At 47.5% G+C, this 18852-nt stretch overlaps 5 protein-coding genes across 5 annotated transcripts; 3 read left to right on the plus strand and 2 right to left on the minus strand.

Annotated features, from left to right (window-relative positions):
- Positions 1 to 1229: 1229 nt before the first annotated feature.
- VTP01DRAFT_7817 (uncharacterized protein) lies at positions 1230 to 1885 on the plus strand (the record flags this gene model as incomplete). The annotated part of the gene is made up of 2 exons (XM_069386870.1): positions 1230 to 1712; positions 1775 to 1885. 2 exons carry the CDS (start codon positions 1230 to 1232, stop codon positions 1883 to 1885), a joined length of 594 nt encoding a protein of 197 aa, XP_069242282.1.
- Positions 1886 to 2279: 394 nt separating this feature from the next.
- Positions 2280 to 3332, plus strand: VTP01DRAFT_7818 (uncharacterized protein; the record flags this gene model as incomplete). Its single annotated transcript, XM_069386871.1, has 5 exons — positions 2280 to 2304; positions 2366 to 2482; positions 2626 to 2885; positions 3007 to 3252; positions 3330 to 3332. 5 exons carry the CDS (start codon positions 2280 to 2282, stop codon positions 3330 to 3332), a joined length of 651 nt encoding a protein of 216 aa, XP_069242283.1.
- A 1427-nt stretch (positions 3333 to 4759) lies between these two features.
- On the plus strand, positions 4760 to 14381 carry VTP01DRAFT_7819 (uncharacterized protein; the record flags this gene model as incomplete). The annotated part of the gene is made up of 3 exons (XM_069386872.1): positions 4760 to 5386; positions 5467 to 14114; positions 14174 to 14381. The coding sequence occupies 3 exons, from the start codon at positions 4760 to 4762 to the stop codon at positions 14379 to 14381; spliced, it is 9483 nt and encodes a 3160-aa protein (XP_069242284.1).
- A 150-nt stretch (positions 14382 to 14531) lies between these two features.
- On the minus strand, positions 14532 to 14774 carry VTP01DRAFT_7820 (uncharacterized protein; the record flags this gene model as incomplete). The annotated part of the gene is made up of 1 exon (XM_069386874.1): positions 14532 to 14774. The coding sequence occupies one exon, from the start codon at positions 14772 to 14774 to the stop codon at positions 14532 to 14534; it is 243 nt and encodes an 80-aa protein (XP_069242285.1).
- Positions 14775 to 14901: 127 nt separating this feature from the next.
- On the minus strand, positions 14902 to 18286 carry VTP01DRAFT_7821 (uncharacterized protein; the record flags this gene model as incomplete). Its single annotated transcript, XM_069386875.1, has 3 exons — positions 14902 to 16355; positions 16441 to 16880; positions 16944 to 18286. The coding sequence occupies 3 exons, from the start codon at positions 18284 to 18286 to the stop codon at positions 14902 to 14904; spliced, it is 3237 nt and encodes a 1078-aa protein (XP_069242286.1).
- Between the last annotated feature and the right edge of the window lie 566 nt (positions 18287 to 18852).

The following is an 18852-nucleotide window of genomic DNA, read 5'->3' on the forward strand; positions in this document are numbered from 1 at the left end:
AACTGTTCAGTTTAACGATACTTCAAAGTCTAAGGCGAATATCATCCATTGTCAGGAACAGCTTTCGAAAGTACACTACTTCTTAGATACGCGAAAGTCCACAACATATTTATATTTGTTTGTGAAACATCTCAGAAGGAAAACAGCTAAAACAACTGCTCAGCCTTGTAACATTTTTATAATTTATATTATATATTACTGGATGACGACGTTCCACGATCCTGCTGTGTAATGATACATCGGGATGAGTTCACCGAGGTAAATATGATTTATAGCTAGCACTAAATATATATAATGCCCCTTTGAATGAATCGCATGTCTTTCAAACTTTGAACATGCGCCTTATTGGTATGGAACAAGCTTTTACGTACTTGATGCAGACATGCAACTGATGGCTCTTGGGCAGACACTATACTCAACCACGAGAATTTACGTCGAGCTCTTGCAGAGCTTGACTCACTATTAGAAGACAAGGAGGACACCACCTCCAATATTTATATTATCATATACGAGCTGCTCCAAATACTACTGCGGGCCGGCTGGATAATGTTACGATGGAAACTTCGCATGAGAAGGTGAGTATCTCTTAAAGGATTTTTGAAGCGTACGATACTGACTTTGACTTCTACGTACAGAAACGAAGCTTGACGCACCCTCTCTGATTACAAGCGGCGTCCCCCAGCCTTTTATAGAATTTTCTATTCATTAAAGAGACAAGACTTCTTTATTCCTTGTTGAATTCTTTTTGCGTCAAATCCTGAAGCAGACAAGATTCTAGTAATCTTTTAGGTGACGCTGTCTTCAGCTTGTTCCTGTACGTTGTGAACTTCAGCCGGAGTGTGCAAGTGCTGACCCGTAAAAATGGTGTCACGAGCATAGTAAATATATTCAGTTATGGGATAAATAATATCCTCATAGCTTCTTTCCGGACTTTGATATGACAAGTATATACCTTCAGATTATACAATCATATCACTTACAAATATCATTTCATAGTTAATAGTAACAAAGAATTGTACCATGCCTTGATAACGCTGCAGAGCCAGATCACAGGGGCGATCAGCGATCTTCAAACACTCGCACCCTACATTAGAGATGACGACGACGCCATCAATAATTACATCAAAAGTGTAAAGACACTGCGCAATCTAGGTTTTGAAAACTTAGAAGAAATCTTGGGTTACGTGAAATCCAAGGAACAATCTACACTTGATAGAATGGATACTGAAATGCATGACGACCAAACCCACGATAACGATACGAGAACACGATCATCTACACCGCCAGTCCCAACGCCTACGTCTCCCTCCTCGACTTCAACTTCCCAGGGTCCTCGGTCTCCACCTCCACCTGCATCCTCAACAGGATATTCGACAACCTCTCCAGAACTCCAACGTATCCATAAAGGTGCTCTCAAGATGGGTGATTTAAAGGATTGGATCACAAATGTCTTTTATAATGGAGATACAAGACATGCCGCTATACTGATAAAGCGCATGAAAGATCATATCAAGGAAATCTGCCAGCAAGAACGCCGAAACCTGGACCCCGGATATAATATGACTTGGGGTGATTTGGAGGAAAGACGTCGAAAGTCTATGATCCTAGACCTAGAAAACAGATGCGCTGCTGACGGCTTACATTTGGAATGGGCCAAAGATCACTGGGCGGCAAAATGGCTTCTATATCAAAAGTTTAACGCAGATCATTATGTAAGCTTAATTACCTGTTGTCTTCAATCACATAGGTGCCTAATCGTGCGCGGTTCTATTAGAATAAGACAAAGAACAAAGAAACGGAGGCACAGCCATCAACAGCAGCAGCGACGGCAGATTCAGGTGCCGACGATGACCATGATATGATGGATGCAGAACCGGATGGCTGAAAGCGCAATCATGAGATATTCTCGCACATGGACAGCATAGTTTACGAATGAGCTGGCAATATCCTGTTATTTACCAAGTTCAATTTATCATAATGACGAGAAGACATTCATATTAACACATCGGTGAATTTTGACATGACGTGAATTATTGTACGGTATTTGTTAGTTTACCCTGGATATCCACTACAAAAACTTACATTCCTTCTTGCCTTGAGATGTCTGTATATTTCACTGTTTTGCGTCACTGAGTAAGATAGTTCGTAGATCACAATGGTACGAACATGTTTTGTTGGGTCGCACTCGTGCTGCGGAGTTCTCGGTGATTGAATCATTCAAATTCTATGATCGTCGAACTGGTCTCTTTCTTTCCCCTCGCCATCCAGCATAAATTGATATGAAGATGAACATAAATCAAGACGGTATGCTTCTATCGTTTGCTTTTATCCACTGCTATTACCTTACAAAACCACGACTATCCAGCCTTAGATAACTACAGGAAGCTCGAGGAAGCCGTCTTTGAAACGACAATGGTCGTTCTAGGCGTCTTGAGACCTTTCAAGAATTCAAATGCTATATCCCCGAAAACAGGCACGAAGAGTACGACGACAAAACGGTGCAGCATATTGTATATTCGATTGAAAGCATGGATAATATACGTTTCCTCGCGCGTAACCTTTTCAAGAGTGCGGCTTTTTAGATGGAGCGTGAGGTGCAATTCTCTGGTTTGAACGCGACGACAGCATTGGATAAACCATTGACAACATCGTCAGCTCCATCAGCGTCAACATATAATACTCGGTTACCGTCGTCTACTGTAAATGCAGGTTTCTCTCCCGCGTCTTCCGTATCCCAGAGTTCGAGTACAAGTGATACTTCGTCTTCGACTCCACATCCTCGACCACCCAAGGTCGCTTCCCAAGTCCCGACGACGGAAGCCTCAAAAGGCACCGTCGCGCCTGAAACCATTGGCAAGGATTTGATTAAAAACGATCCGATCACGGTAAACAAGATGAGAAGATGGATCAAAAACGAATTCCTTGGTAGAGATTTAAAAGTAGCGCTAAGCGATATGACAAATCACATCCACGATATCTGTCAGGATATACGCAACGAGCATGGAGACACGAATGATCGTCTGCGTTGGAGCGATATCGGAAGAAAAGAGGAAAGAAAAATCACTCGAGTTGGAACGGAGATACGCTGATTTGGGCATACGCTTGGAGCTTTGTCAAAACCACTGGGCATCCAACTGGTTTCTATACCAAAATTTCAAGGCTCAGGTTCAAAAGAAATATTTAGGACAATCCCCAGCGACAGCAGAGGCTACTCCATCCACACCCAAAAGTGACGATGCCATGGATACGAAGGTAGGATAACCGAAAGCGGAGTGAGCGATAGGTATTGCCCATTCGCAGATGCATAACAGAATCTTGAAAACGCTTAGTAAATAATGCTTGTTGAATATCCGCCTTATTACTCCAAATACCAATTTGCATCACGCAATAACTGTATTTGCTCAATGTGAGATTTGAAAATATATATACCATCAGCTACACTTCGCCATCATTTACATGTGCCCATATCTCTTGAATTATTGCATTTATCAGTGTCATCAAGTTTGATAAAAACGGGTAATAGGTGCGATTTATTTTGCTAAGCACTCCAATGGCAACTATAGATTGAAATGTATTTTGCCAATAAACTGCCAGTCAACAATTCTAAAAGAGACATATCCATTGATCTCTTTCAATAAGTTGTTGTCATGCAATAAACAGAACTGCTTGATCTTCTCCAGATGCGCACAGCAATACCGGCCCACTGTAGCACTAACGTGGCTCAGACGAGCACAGCGAGATGTTGTAGTCGAGACATTGCATATCCTACTCTCCTTGCCTTTCTTTCCTCTCAAGATGTCCCCGTTTGGTACCAACAAGCCTGCTTCAATCATCCCTTTGGCATTAGCTCTGCTCCTTATCATAGTCAGCATGGCTTTTCCCATCCAAGCTGTTCCTCAAGATTCGCTGGGATCCACAGCAAGCACCAAGAAATGATCCGATCATACGCATTATCATCCTTGCAATACAACAACGCTTTCTGGGCAGGATAATAAATACCACGCGTTGTTGAGCTTGAATGTAATAAACGTAGTTAATGGTTTTTGGAGATTCACGAGGATAGCATGTTCAATGATATTTGCACTGAACGTGCCGCGCACGCTTGTGCTACTTGTTGTCACACATTCTACTCTATGCTCCGCCCGGGCATCCGATGCACATCCGCATTGATCGACCTATGCTTGAGTTGACATAATCCGCATCGTGCAATTTCATTTTTCTGTACTTTGAAAGTTCACGGTAATGATCATCAGAAAAGGAATAAAGTTGATGTTGAGCAATTTGTGCTTTTCCTACATGTGGCAATGTCTATGCATTAACTCGGCGAAGGATGTGCACCGAATAAAGTTCTCGAACCGGAATTCGATAAAAGCGAGACGATTAGTTTATGCACGTAGTCGCATAGCTGACAGAGGCACATATCAGTGTTTCCATTAACCCCTTTCCAGGCATGATTGCAATGGGTGGTGGATATATTTTTGGGATTTGGAAATGAACTGTCAAAGTTGAGAACTACTATTTCCTTGTGCGTGGTATCTGAGGGCAATTTGCTGCAATTTCGGTCGTGCAGCAGAAGCAGCAGGCAGCAGCAGCAGCAGATATCCAGCAGACAACCGGCTTTAATCCTTGCGCATTTTTTTCTTCTTTAGCTTTTTCAACTCTAAAGCTTCGGCCCGCTAGGTAACTACCTGTGCCTTACTTTTCACAACCGATTACTCAGACCTTTACTAGCGTCACGTATGAATCTCGACACAGCATAATGAACAGCAGTTCTTCGTCAGCCGCTACATCACCCACTCCTTCTACACCTCCTCCATCGGTAACAGCAGGAGTAGCAGCAGCTGCAGCCTCCCTGAAAAGAGGAGGAGGCCCCTCCTTCTACCGAGACGGTGCCGCCTCGACCATACGAACAGTGAAGCAGCGGGCGAGACAAAACACAATCGGATCCAGCAATGCAGACATGTTTCTGTCAGGCGACGACATTGTCCGCAACCTAGGTTCAGATTACCAAGAAGTACAAAAGAGAACACTCACGCGCTGGATAAACGCACAGCTGGCTGTCGTCGGCGACCACATTGAGCGGATAGAGACGGACTTGAAGGATGGCAAGAGGCTGCTGAAACTGCTGTCGGTTGTTTCAGGGCTACCGGCACCGAAACCAGAAAAGATGAACATGCGTATCCATCAGCTCTCGAACGTCGCCCAGGCACTCGAGTTTTTGGAAAAGCAGTTGGGAGCATCCGAAACACTGCCTGATATCGGAAATGAAGCCATTGTAAACGGCGACATCAAGAAGACTCTGGCCCTTATATTCTTCATCATGCTCAAGTATCAGATACAGACCATACTGGCAGAACATGGCGAGGATTATATGGCATCACTTTCGGTATGTTTTATTAAATAATGGGATGCAGCAGCTCAATATATGCAATGTGACGTCGAATGACACAAAAAATGTGTATATAGATGCTATCTGAAAGAGAACACAAGGACGATGCTTCCGTCGCATCATCTGTATCGGATGCACATAGTACTACAAGCAGCAATATACCGGCAACTCCTCGACCGCAGTCCGTTGCGATGGTGCGACGGCCAAGTGTAGCATCTTCAGACAAGGGTCACAGCGGTGGCGGCTCCTCTGGCGCCGGCGAAGCAAAAGTGGCGTTATTGTACTGGGTACGGATACAACTCGAAGACTACATAGCAGCTAGTATTATCCCGTCTGTACAAGATTTTTCAAGATCATGGCGAACAGGCCTTGCGTTCTGCTTGCTACTCCACCGACACGATCCAGCTCTGATACCCGATATGTTGACTACTCGTATTAAATGTGACTTGTCAGAAAAGCAGACTTGGCGGGAGCTCTTGACACTTGCATTCGACGTAGCACTCACGCAATTGAATATACCAAGCTTTCTCGATCCAGAAGATCTGGTCGATGTCGAATACCCCTACGAACCTAGTGTTATGATGTATGTTGCCGAATACTACAAGGTCATGTCCAAAGCGCAGAAGGAGGAAGATAGCACCGCTAGATACGGCAAGACGATGAAGCGACGAGCAGCTATAGCGATGGCAGTAGGGTGTAAAGATGAAGAAATCCAACACGAGGAGGACCCACCTCGGATATGCGACTCTCCAGTTCCAGCTCAAGAAGACAGCGAAGAAGCAGTGATAGCTGATCCAATATCTGAGATCACAAACGGCAGCGAAGAAATTAAGAGCCCCGTCAAACCCATTGATGCTCCAACAACAGCTGCTACAGCAACTTCGAAAGCACCTTTGGAAGCGCCCGTTCCAGTACCGATTCCCTCTGCAAGACGAACTAGGCGAAAATTGATGCTTCATCAGCGAGAATCGACGCTCGCAGAGGAAGACAAAGCGCGCATCAAGGCTGATCTGAACAGCCGCCTAATGAAGCAACTTACAGGACACTTGCCGCGGGGCGTCCATCCAGTCCTAGATGAGCTTCTTGCGATACACGACACAGTCACCTCCTTCATCAAAACGAACACACGTACGATCGACGAGATACCCGAGGAGTTTACTGGCTCTTCATCCTTGACGGAATACGTTGATGCGCTTGAAATTATCGAAGAGCAGATGTCTGTTGAAGCGGACCATCTCGATACTGCAAAAACAGCTCACGATACCCTCACGTCCTCGCCTGAATCAGCTGACGATACCCTTATCCGACTGACTGATCTTCAGCGCAGTCAGATCACTAAATTATATCAATCGCTGGTCAAGGAATGGAAGGAATTTGAAGATCTATTACGCAGTACAAAGTCTGATCTCATTAAACTCGAGTCTGAACTCGTCGACACTGAAGAGGCAGTAGCTGTTTACGAAAAGAGAGCAACGGTTGTAGAAAAGGCAATGAGTACACTTGTCGAGACACTCGCTGCGGTGCCGCCAAAGTATTCTGATGGAGATAAGGAAATACATCCACTAGATGGAACTCCTGAAAATTTGGCGAGCTTTGAATCGGCGTTGGCGGATGCAGTCGCTCAGGTACAATCGTTCGATGCAAACGAGTGGAAGACATTCCGTGCCTTTGTCCGAGAACTATCACCGAGCGTACGGCAAGCGATCACGCACCGGCATGGAGCAATCCAGACACGATACGACCGCTTGGAGGAATTTGCACGGAAGACCAAGAAGAAGTGCAACCTATTCAAGCGTGGCATGGCATTTGCTGATATAATGAACCGTGTCGAAAAGGAACTGATGGCGGTGCAAGAGACAATGGACAGCAGCAGTAGCAGTCAACAAAAGGCGGTCACCGACGATGCTATCCAGGATCTAGAAAACCGAGTAGCTGCAGTGCGAACAAAAATCCACGGTATCAAGGAAGAGTACTATGATTTATTTGAAGATCCTGTGCACAAGGATGGATTTGAAGCTCGAGAGCATCATGTGCAAGAGCGCTACAAGCTTGTCCGCGACTGGGTCGATCAAGTTAGAGTGTGGTTCATTGAAGCTGAGCGGATACGTAACTGGATCGAAGCACGCATTAGAATTATCAATGACCGAGAAGAAGACAAGGAAAAGATGGTTGATCCGCTCACAGCTGATCTCACCATTGACAAGGCTGTGATTGCAAAATTACACAAGGAACACGACCTACTGAAGCGAGAGGTGGACCGTTTCGATACGGACGACATGGCACGTTTGCGCGCACACGTCAAGAAGCTCACGGCTGTCGACCGCTCTGACAAGCTGAGCCCTGCTGATACCTCCACAATTGAGATTACGCTTGAGACACTCAATATGCTGAGCACTCTCAAACAGCTTATGCAGCTACGCACTCAAAAGGTGGACATGATATCGCTTCGTGGTAAATGGCAAGAGCTATTTTGCGAAGCGTCCGAGTGGATATCCAACTTGAGCAATGAAGTGGATGCATTTTTTTACAGCGACGCTCGATGTCAGCCAAAGGAATCACAAGCAGAAAGCATTATTCAGATGCTCGTCGGTCTTGAGACACGCGTTGCAGAGTACGATCAAGGCACGTATGCGCAGGTGCTTGATGCATACCAGGAGCTGGAAGACCTTCACGGCGAAAGTTTGCCAGACAATCTGGAGCAGCGACAGTCAGCATTCGAGAAATCGTTTGAAGATTTGATGAAACGTGTAGCATTTTGCCGACGCACCGTGGAGCAATACCTCGCTGTAGCTGAAGTCGATAGTCAGTTCAGTAGACTGCAAAGAGAAGGAGAGCGTCTGCGCAAGCAAATGCAACAAGTAGCTGAAGGATCATCTACTGACAACGCTGATGAAAAGCAAGATGCAGCGTTTGGTGAACAGGTGCAAAATTTCAAGGATCAGTCTGCGTATCTCGTCACTGAAGTGGTTGCCCAAAAAGTGTTCTATCCGCAAGATGTGCCCGAGACTGATAAATTTGAAAAGGATCGGCAAGAGAACGAAAAGGCGAACGCAGCGATTCATCAGAGTATCCAAGACTATGGAATGGCGTTGGCAGTGCTTACCGAGGAGCTCGAGGAACTGTTGGTTGGACATCGTGAAAGCATGTCATTGCAGGAACGAGCCAGGCTTACGTATGAAGATATGGTGAGGATGACGGCGTGGTTCGATGAACGCGCAAATAATCTGTTGGAGCCACTTCCTTTTGATATGGAAACATTGATGGAGGAAGAGCCGAACATGGATGAGCTTGAACGGCTTGAGAGCGAATTGGAGGGCATGGTGGCGAGAATTCATCAGATGGAAAACGGCGACTACAACAAACTGCTGCAAAGAGTACAGGCTCTCGAGGGCGAGATTGATGCGACAAACGCCGTGGTGATTGACAGACCGATGCTTATCGCTGCCGTGGAAGATCTTGAAAAAGGATATCAGCAACTGTGTGATGCCATGTCCAAACGCAAAGATGGTTTGATTGAATGGAGAAAAGGTGCAGAGCTAGTGACACACTGGGAAACAGCCAATAATGTCATTAGCGATACGGCACATGCTATCTGGGAATTTGTTGTCACAACAGCAATGTATGATCCAAGCAAAGAACAACCAGGTTCTTCCACGTCAAAGGACGATCGTCTGCACACTCTTCACTTGCTTGAAGATAAGATAACTAGTATTGACGAACAAGAATTGGCACGAGTCAAGACAGCATTCAACGCTTTGCGCGAAAACAACATGGACGATACTCTCTTGTTAAAGATCACAGACTTGGAGGAGAAGCACGGTGAACTCAAGAAATTGGTCCAGTATGCATCGGATGCATTGCAGCAACGCAGCAGCGTCGAGTCATACATGGTGCTATTCGATCAAATTGTGACATCTGGAAAAGTTTTGAGAGACGAACTGGAAAAGGCATCGAGACGCAACGAGACGCTTGAAAACGCGACTGAACGAGTGTCAGGATTCCAGTCAGAAGCAAGAACTCTTTTCGGAACAAAAACCTTCTCTCCAATGGAACCGACAGGTTTTGGCGAGCGACTGCAGTGGGACTTTGATGCAATTGAACCTGCCGAGTACCATGCACGGGTACAGGACCAGATCAACACTCTGTTGGAATCGAAGCGCGACGAGCTTGAGCGGTTGAAGCGATCTATCCAAGAACTGTACGGTGCGCAGCAGAGCTCTAATAAGATGAAGCGGCTCATTGAGCAGTACGATGTGGAAATATCCGAGCTTCGAAGCTGGGTGGAAAGTCGAATCGAACATATTCGACAAAATGCTGTTGACCCGCTGGCAGAGACAAACATCGATGAAAAGACAGATGATATCCGAAAGTTGCAGCAAGAGATAGCAGAATTCGAGCAAAGCAACATTGTTGAATTGCAGGACAACATTGCACAGCTATGTACGATGCCTACCCTTGAAATGTCCGAGACCGAGGATCGTCTAGCTGAAGCCACGAGCGAGCTCGATCGACTCCAGTCACTTGTAAATGAACAGCTGTTGGCTTTGGAGGCTGCACGCAAACGGATCGAGTGGCAAGAATTGCATCAACGGGGCACGGAGCAATTGAAATGCCTGAATGGAGATTTGCGTCAAATCACGAAGCAAAAGGATACTACGGATGGTCAAGCTACGAATATCAGGGAGCAAGTAACCTCGTGGCAGCAAGACTTGGATGAAATTGCTTTGGCCTTAAAGCAATTTTCCAACAAGGAAATGGCCGATATTGATCGAGTATCCCGCGACCTCAACCAACATCTCGAACAATGTCATCAAACTGATATCGGTTTGGATGCTCGCATGGATTCTCTGCAGCATCAGCGACGGCGCCTGGAAGATAACTTGGCAACACGACGTGATGAGATCAGCTTGGTTTTGAAACGATTGGATTGGGAAGACTCGGCGCAGGCAACATTGAACCGATTCTCTGAACAGAAAAAGCACGCGGATCAATTTGTGCGAGACGAAGCATACTGGAGATGCAATGCAGACATCAAGCAAGATACGTTGCGTGCCCACTTATGTGAATTGACATCCAAATATCAAACTTTGCAGCGAGAATGTACAGAGCTTCAAGGCGCCTGGGACACTCTTGTTAAATCAGCTCATGCGCTGCAAGATGCTTCGTACAATTTGATCGTACCAGAATCGGCGCGGAATACCGTGCAAGAACTACAAGCAGCCAATGCAAACGCCAGCAGCCTGCTAACCTTTGTGGACCAAATTGTAAACCAGCATTGCCAAATGTCTGAACTTATGAATCGAGCAGCAGAGCTGGAGCAAGCAGCGGAAGTGATCAGCGACGAACTTATAAATGACAAGAAGAGTGTCGAGCGCGTTGAGCAGTATCGCAAAGAAGTGAATGAATTTTGCGAGCAGTTAGCAGCCAGCATCGTTTATCCCGTGCGATCTTCATCCGATGTCACGAGCCAAGAGCGCATTCAAGCCGAGTCGATGAATGAAGTGATACGCGACACGGTGGCAACGCGCACGGACCGATTGCGCAAGATGGCGAGCGCACTGGAGCGTTCCTTGGAATCAAAAGAAAATATTTCCCGCCTCCAATTGCAGTTGCAGCAGTACAAGCAGCACGCCGAAGCCTGCGATGAATGGATAGCTAACCGCAAACACGTGATAGAGACATACAGTCAACTTGTCAAAGCAGCAAGTACTCGCGCACTGGGTATGCAGGAACTGCAGCACGCGGTCGGTGTGACTCGTGGCATTGAAAGAGCACTCGCTGCCAACGAGAACTCGTTCACATTGCTGGACAAGATGTTTGAACGCTGTGTTGCTACATTTGAAGCATCCGAAATTCAAGACGAAGCATCCTTGATTCATGAATTGGATGAGATCACGGATTCCCATACACAAACAAGCGATGCTTGGCATACGTTGATTGAAGATACAAAGCAGACTGTCGGATCGCTGAACGAGCTTTTGGCACCAACAGAAACAGCACACAAAGCGAGCAAGCTATCTCAATCCCTCGATCAGCTTTTGAGCGATATTGAAAACGCTGACCTGTCAACACTTGTCGATGAAGATATTACGCAGTGGCAAAAACAAATCGATAAACTTGACAAGAACGAGTATCAAACTCTGCTGCAAAGCGACTTTGCCAGAAATAACAAGAGCGACGATGATGATTCGAGCCTACTACTTGGCAAGACAGTGGAGGCGTCGATCACTGATCTTGACGCTGCAGGAGACAAAATATTAAATATCCGAGCCAAGCTAACGAATCTTTACGATACCGTCAACGTCAACCGACTCTGCAAGACATACAGCGACAATGTAGCGACTGCTCAGTCGATGATGGATCAAGTTTCCGAATCAATTGAAAAGACATGTGAACAGTTTGCAGTTGTGGCTCGAGACAACCGTGTGGCACAAAAGAAGACACTTGTAGCTGTACACAAGGAGGTGCAACATTGTCTAACTGACTGCAAGGATGCGTACGAGGATGTGTGCGGATACTATAGCTTTTTGCAAGCGCAGGGTGGAACGAACGAACAAGTCGAAAAGATTCACTCACAAGTGCAAGAGCAATGGCAGCGTGTTCAGGAACAAAAGCGAAAACTATCGCTGCTGGTGTCCAGAACAAACAAATGGATCGAACGATACGATGCGCTCGAGAAACTACATCAAGCATTCATCACTCTTCAGCACGATATTGTACGGCATCACAGCACGAATCATTCTACTGGAAGCAGCAGCATGAGCCGATCTCTCAGCCGATCAAGCGACAGTGAATCACACGCACTGCATTCAATGGAAAAACGTCTCAACAATCTTCGTCGAGATTTGGAGGATATCCGGCCTGTGGATAGCAACGATGAAGTCAACGCGGCTGCTTTCAATGAGCAGTGGGACCGTGTGACCAAGCTGTGTTCGACTTTAGTCGCCTCGCTTTCGTCACGCAAGCAAGACCTTGAAAAGACAGCGCTGATTAACAGACTAGTTCAAGAAGTTGAGCTACAACGACTCGTATGTGAAGACCAACTATCTTTCCTGAGACAGCAATCCACATCCAACCCAAACATTGCAGAAAAGAAAGCGTCCGTAATACAAAACGTGGTACAAACATACGCATCAGCGCTGTCGGGTGTGCGACAAACACTAGATCGGTGCAAGAACGATGCAGAGGAAGGTTCGATATTTGAATTGGCATGTAAATTGAAGCAGATGCATAGCAACGAGGTTGAAGTGGATCGGCTCGTCAAACCGTTGTCAAAAACGATTTCTGACCTGTCAATCAAGTTGCAAGCCGAAGAAGACTACATTGCGGCGCTCACTACCGTGTACCGCCATGCACAGCGCGAACTTGATATTCTGCAATCCATGAACGATTTCAAGGCCACTGTGTCGAGATTCTCACGCAGTGCCCGGATAGCACGCACCAAAAATTCACTGCTTCCTGACCTGGCCGAGTTTGAGCGACGATACAACGTGATGGACAAGAACGTGCAAGATTTCTACGGCCAGGGTTCACAAGCGAAATCCAAGATCAAGGAGCTTCTCGGTAGCGCACGTGCTGCATCGATAGCTCGATCAGTGGACCGCAGAGAGGAAAATGTGCGCAAAGAATGGGCGCGGATCCGGATGCTAGCAGATGACACCAGACAAAAGTTGCACGAAACACAGATGCGGCAGCACGCTAGCGCCAAAATCACTGAAGCTATGCGCCAAGTCAACGAGATCAAGAAGCGGGTCAATACACTGCAGCTATCAGGCAAAAGTGTCTCTGTTGAGCAGCAAGAACTCAAGGAAATCCAGCATGAAACGCAGCAGTTTGTACCGAAACTGCTCAAGGATGTCGATATTCTGTTAGCGGGCGTGCCTGATAAGGACGGTAAAATACGACGCCAGCGTATGGAGCTGACGGCGCTTGTCCAGGAGCTGCGCAAGCTGGTGCAAGCGCGGTTAGCCGAAGCCGAAGCTGAAGGCAACATTGCGTTGTTTGTTGAAATAATCGACAAGATGGACGAGCAAATCACGCAGTTGTCAAGATTGGTCGAGAGCTGTGCTCCGCACAACGCGCGCGTTGTACAAGGACGATTCAACAAGGGCGATTTGCAGCAGTTGCTACGCAGTCTAGTGTCAGGATACAAGGAGCGTGAACCGCGCGTAGGTGAGCTTGTCGAGACAGCCAAGGCCGAAGCACGCAAACAGTTTGTAGACCACGAGCGGGTAGCAGAAAAGCTGGACAGGACACTCGAGCACTGGACCAAGGTGCAATCTGAAGCGGCGTCGAGGGAACGCGAGTTACAAACATGTATCAACCAACTGGACCATGAGTTCTTTACAAAATTGGCCATGGCGAGATCGACATCGCCCAAAAAGGCTCCAACGCGACGACGTGTATCCGATACAAGGACAGCGAGGCGGCAGAGTTTCCAGTCACCTACGCAGGCAACCGAGAACAGGATGGCCAACTCCAGAACACCTACGCGATCATCATCTCGCAACCGGCACAAGTACGTTGCTGACCCCAAGAACGAGCTGGATATGCAGCTTGGCAAAATCGTCAATGAGAGCCCGTATCAGATGAAAGTCCGGATGGTGCCGAACCAGGTCGGCAAGTACTGGTTTGGCGATGAGCATCCTCGTCTAGTATACTGCCGCATCCTGCCTAGCAAGGTCGTCATGGTGCGTGTTGGTGGAGGATGGGTTGAATTATCAAAGTGAGTGTTTGTTATCCAAATATCCATCATTACTGTATATTCTGACCATATCTTTCTAGGTTCTTGAAAGATCACGGGACAGCTGGCAGTGCAGGTGGAACGCGTCTAGAAAATGTACCAGAACGTTCAGCAAGCCGTGCATCATCTGAATCGGGTACTAGCGGAAGCGGATACATGGAAGGCGACAAGTACATTCGAGTGGATCAAGATGGCAACCAGGTGGCTGTCAAAATGTCAAGAGCGAACGACAGCGCAGTGTCCCGATAATAATAACTCGCGACTAAACGATATCCCACCCCCCCTTTGCCCTCTTTTGTACAATATTTACGTTTGCATTTACGCACTCTACGCATTATACATAAAACATTGTTGTTTTGTTTTTTTTTCTGCTCTTGTACATACTACTGGACTTTGGGATTACAGCGAGGTAGATATGTATAGAGGGTGATCTTGTTTTATTACAAAATGTGCGCGAGTGATTTTCGGTATGGTACAAGCAACAAATACTAGAGAAAACAAACAAAAATACAATTCCTTATATATCGCCATAATTGAAAAAGGAGATAGAGACATAGAAAAAAAAAGGAAAGCAGGAAAAAACAACATCATAGAGGAAGGGCGAAACCGCAAATGAATGGAAAGAAAAAAAACACCATACATAGTTTACAGAAAGGCACGCGAGAGAGAAGTGTGGTTAGGGGACGAAAAAGCACGCGGAAGGGAAGGAAAAGGAAAAAACCATAGAGCAAGAGAAAGAGAGAGAGAGAGTGTGTGTATATTCAGCAAGTTAGAAGGAGTAGAATCTGCCGGTCTGGTAGACGACGCCGTCACCTCGTACGAGCAAGATGGGCAACTTCTTTTGTCCGTCCTCTTGATCGATAGTAGTGACGGGGCTTGAGAGCAGTTCGTGGATATCAGGCACGGCGCATGCGAGGGAATCGCGAGCCTTGTATTCTGTGAGGGGAGCCTTGACATCGCCGAACCAAACGGCGAGATCACGCGAAAAACCTTCGCCAGAAATTAAGAGTCTGCCGCCAGCAGCGCCGCCGGGGCTTATCTGCGCGATAACAGGGAACGGGGTAATCGGGCTTGAGGTGGTAGGATCTTGCGGGAGGTTGCTGCTGGCAGTGAAGGGAGAGTTGAATATAGTTTCGCCAGTGACAAACGGCGAAGGTGTCCAGAAGGTGTAGGTAGCGCAGTCGGTGCCGACAATGGTCCAGATGGCGGCGTCGGATACGTCTTCAGTCCAGCACGCGCCGTCACCTAGGAAAGCGTTGCTGTCAGTGCTAGAGCGCCTGTGATCCGAGAGTGCTGAGCAAGTGCTTCCGCGGCGAGTAATCGGTACATCTGTCACAGAATTGACACGTCGTCGACCAAGTTGTTGTTGTTGTAACTTTGCAGGCAGCGAGTTGGGTTTGACGACATCGCACGATACACGTCGCTTCCGCACGACTTTGCCGCCGGCGGATTCTTGGGATACCACATAGTCGCTCGACGACGACCAGTCGGAAACATCAGGAGGCTGCGAAATGAATGTACGCGCAGTCGCGGTCTTGTGCATACCGACAACGTCGTTTAAGCAAGCAAGGTATGTGATTGGTTGGCAGGATTGCGGGAGTGTCCATCCGTTCGTAAAGTTATCTTGTCTGCTACTAAAGTTTCCTGCTGCTTTGTTGCTGTGTGCCATGGATGGATCCTGGACGATCTGGAACGCAACCTTGTGCAGCTGCGATACAGGGTCGCCGAGACATTCATCGCCGCATTCGCCGCCAGCGCCGGTGCCGGTTGTGCAAGCAATGTCGTCGAATACTTTGCTGCCGCCGAGGACCATGCTTCCCTTGTCGACCTTGCGTATCACCATCACAGGACTGACCAGGCCAGTGGTGACGCATTGTAACACGACAGCTTGGTTGTAGTGGATCGCCATCGGCTGCTGGCTCGGATCGGTTTGCAACGCAATGGCAGGAGGCGGCGGGTAGTGCGGGTTGGTAGGGTGATGCTTCCGCGAAATGGATGCAATGTCGGGCGCGCGCGAAGTATCCACGATCCAGATCACAAAGGGGTCCCAGGAGCCTGTGCGAGCCACAAAGCAAGTTCCATTGGCGTTGTTGTTGTTGTTGTTGTTGTTTCCTCCCTTGCTGCCCTGCTGACCACTCGTGGACACTCCGAGGTACTTTGTCGACACGGTCTGGGACCGGATTCGGTTGAACAACGAGATGGTTGTGCCGTGATGGATGCAAACTAGAAGTTTGTGGAGAGAAGGTGAATGATTGGCGTTACATGTTACGCAAAGGAAAGAAATAAAGGTATAGATTTCTATACTTACGTTCCATATTTTTTACACTCTGGCGCTTCTTGCTGGGCTTGCTTATAACCTTGATACCCTTACTCGCTAACGTGCCCAAATGGACTCCGTTGCCTAGTTGCATCTGTACGCGCACCTCAACACGCTTGCGCTTTTCGTCTGCGTCATTGATGTGCAGGTGCTTGGAAACACACTTGCCGGTCACGGCGGTGTCACCAGCAGCGGCGGCAGCAGCAGCGGCGGAGCCGTCCAACAGTGCGCCCGTGCTTGTGTACCATTCAATGTTCCCGTTCTGGATGGTCTGTTCGCCCGAGATGTTTACAGTCAGTTTGGGTGGAGCCAGCGGTGTGCTTGAGGAGTAGAACGACGAATTCGTGTTGCAATCGCTACTGCTGTGAGTACAATCGCTTGTCCACCAGCTCGCACCTATCAACACAGTCGATGGAGGGGGACACAAGAATCTATAAGGTTTGATCAGAGAAACTGACTCGCAAGCGTCCTAGTTCAAAAATAGAGAGCCTTACCTTTTTTCGGTGCCGTAGCTCTTCTGCGCCACTTTACTCGTCAAGATCATCACCGTACGCTCGCCTGAACCAGCAGGGTCATTGCTCAAGAGGTAGTTTCGGATGTGGGGCTTGAGAGTCGCGGCAGTGCTTGCTCCAAGCTGCATTCGCGCCGCAACGAGACCGCCTTTGGTGGTAGTGGTTGCACGCATCGCGTTGGAGGACATCACATGATCATCATGCAACAACGAGGAGCTGCGTTCTGATGATTGTCGGCGCCCTTTCTCCTGCGGTGCGCTGGTCATTTCCTCATCCTCCTCAGGGATAGCAGGATGCTTGAATGTGTGCGAGTCATAGCCTACAGCCTGCATGGGCGTGACAGGCGGTGAAGGGGATGAGGAGGATATTGTATTATTGGAAGGTGATGTGGGCGGAGATAATCTTGACTTGGCATGACGACGATCAGTCATCCAGCCACCACCATTCATATTGTTCGACGAGATGGCTGAAGGCGCTATGGTATTGGTTGGAACCAGACCACCACGCTGCTGCTGCTGTTGTTGTTGCTCTGCCGTACCTTGATTATGATGATGTAGAAATGCATCCACAGAGGATGAAGAAGGAGAAGGAGAAACACCGATAAAGTCTTGCTGCTGCTGCTGATCCATGAACGCTAAGCTTTGAGTAGTAAACGATGTGTCTGTTGGAAAAGTAAAGACTGTGTCCTTGTCTTCATCTGCATTCAGAGCATCCAAGAAGCCTGGGGAGAAGAAATTAGGTGTGGTGGGAGATGCAGGCTGCTGCTGTTGATTGTATGCTGAGTGGTTCGTCTCCAAACGCAAGGACATGGTTCGCTTGTGTGGAGCAACGTTCTCAGGGGTGACACTGCTAGATTCGCTGGAAGACCAGGAAGATGGCAGACCCAAGAGCTGCTGCAAGTCTGTATCGTAACGGAACTCTTGCTTGACGGCGGCAGGGAAGGAATGGTAATCTATCTCGCCAACAGCAACCGAGTGTCTGCGGGAGGTGGAACCAGAAGAGGAAGACTGCTGCTGCTGCATATGATCAATGCCACCAAAGTCAAACGTACAAGTGACATGATCGAGACTTTGCCCAAAGATTGAGTCAAAGTTAAAGTCACAACCAGAAGAAGAATCTTGATGGTGCGGTTGATGGTGTGTCAAAGGATTAGCCTCTGCAGTAGTTGACATGGACGTTGAAGGCGAGCTTGGAGAAGAGTAGAGGTAGTCAGTCCAGCCTGCCAAGGAGGAGGAGGAGGAAGAAGTAGAAAAGTCCTGCTTTCTTTTGCGGGAGAGAGATTTGTCAGGAGAAGACAAGGATGTAGTTTCGAGCGAAGTAGCCATATTATTATATCGCCAGCGATGTGTGTTGGAAGAAAGGGAAAAAGGCGGGGAAAGTCCTCTTTGGGGAACACAACTCTGCACTTTAAACCCGTCGTCCGTCCACGTTACACAAAAAGGTGGGCGCTGAGGTGCAAGGTTTTGCAGCGCCGAACCAAAAAAAAATGGAGCAATCGTAGCCGAGCAACCCCACATTTCAGGCAAACCAATAATATTCTAGATCGCTCTTTTCGTAAACTTGCCAAACAACAAACGCTTGTCCTCCTTTTTTGAAGCTAAAGAAAAAAGTGCTATGTTGTCAAATATATATATATATATATATATATATAGATGTATACCTATGTATATAAAGCAAAGCTGCAAGTACCACGGCAGCTGAAGCAGCAGCAGCCCCTTCTTTCTCTCTCTCTCTCTGGGTTGCCGCCAAAAAAAAAGCCAAAATATTATTACCCGTCAGTGAGTGATGGGTCATGTGGGAGGCACCCCCTTCTTTTTCGTGAGGCATCTGACACACAGGGCCGAAACAGCGGCGGCAAAAAAGAGAGATCTATCCACAACACTGTGAAACA

The sequence above is a fragment of the Rhizomucor pusillus genome (genome assembly GCF_041956525.1).
Source record: "Rhizomucor pusillus strain CBS 183.67 unplaced genomic scaffold VTP01scaffold_4, whole genome shotgun sequence".
Taxonomy (NCBI): Eukaryota; Fungi; Mucoromycota; class Mucoromycetes; order Mucorales; family Lichtheimiaceae; genus Rhizomucor; species Rhizomucor pusillus.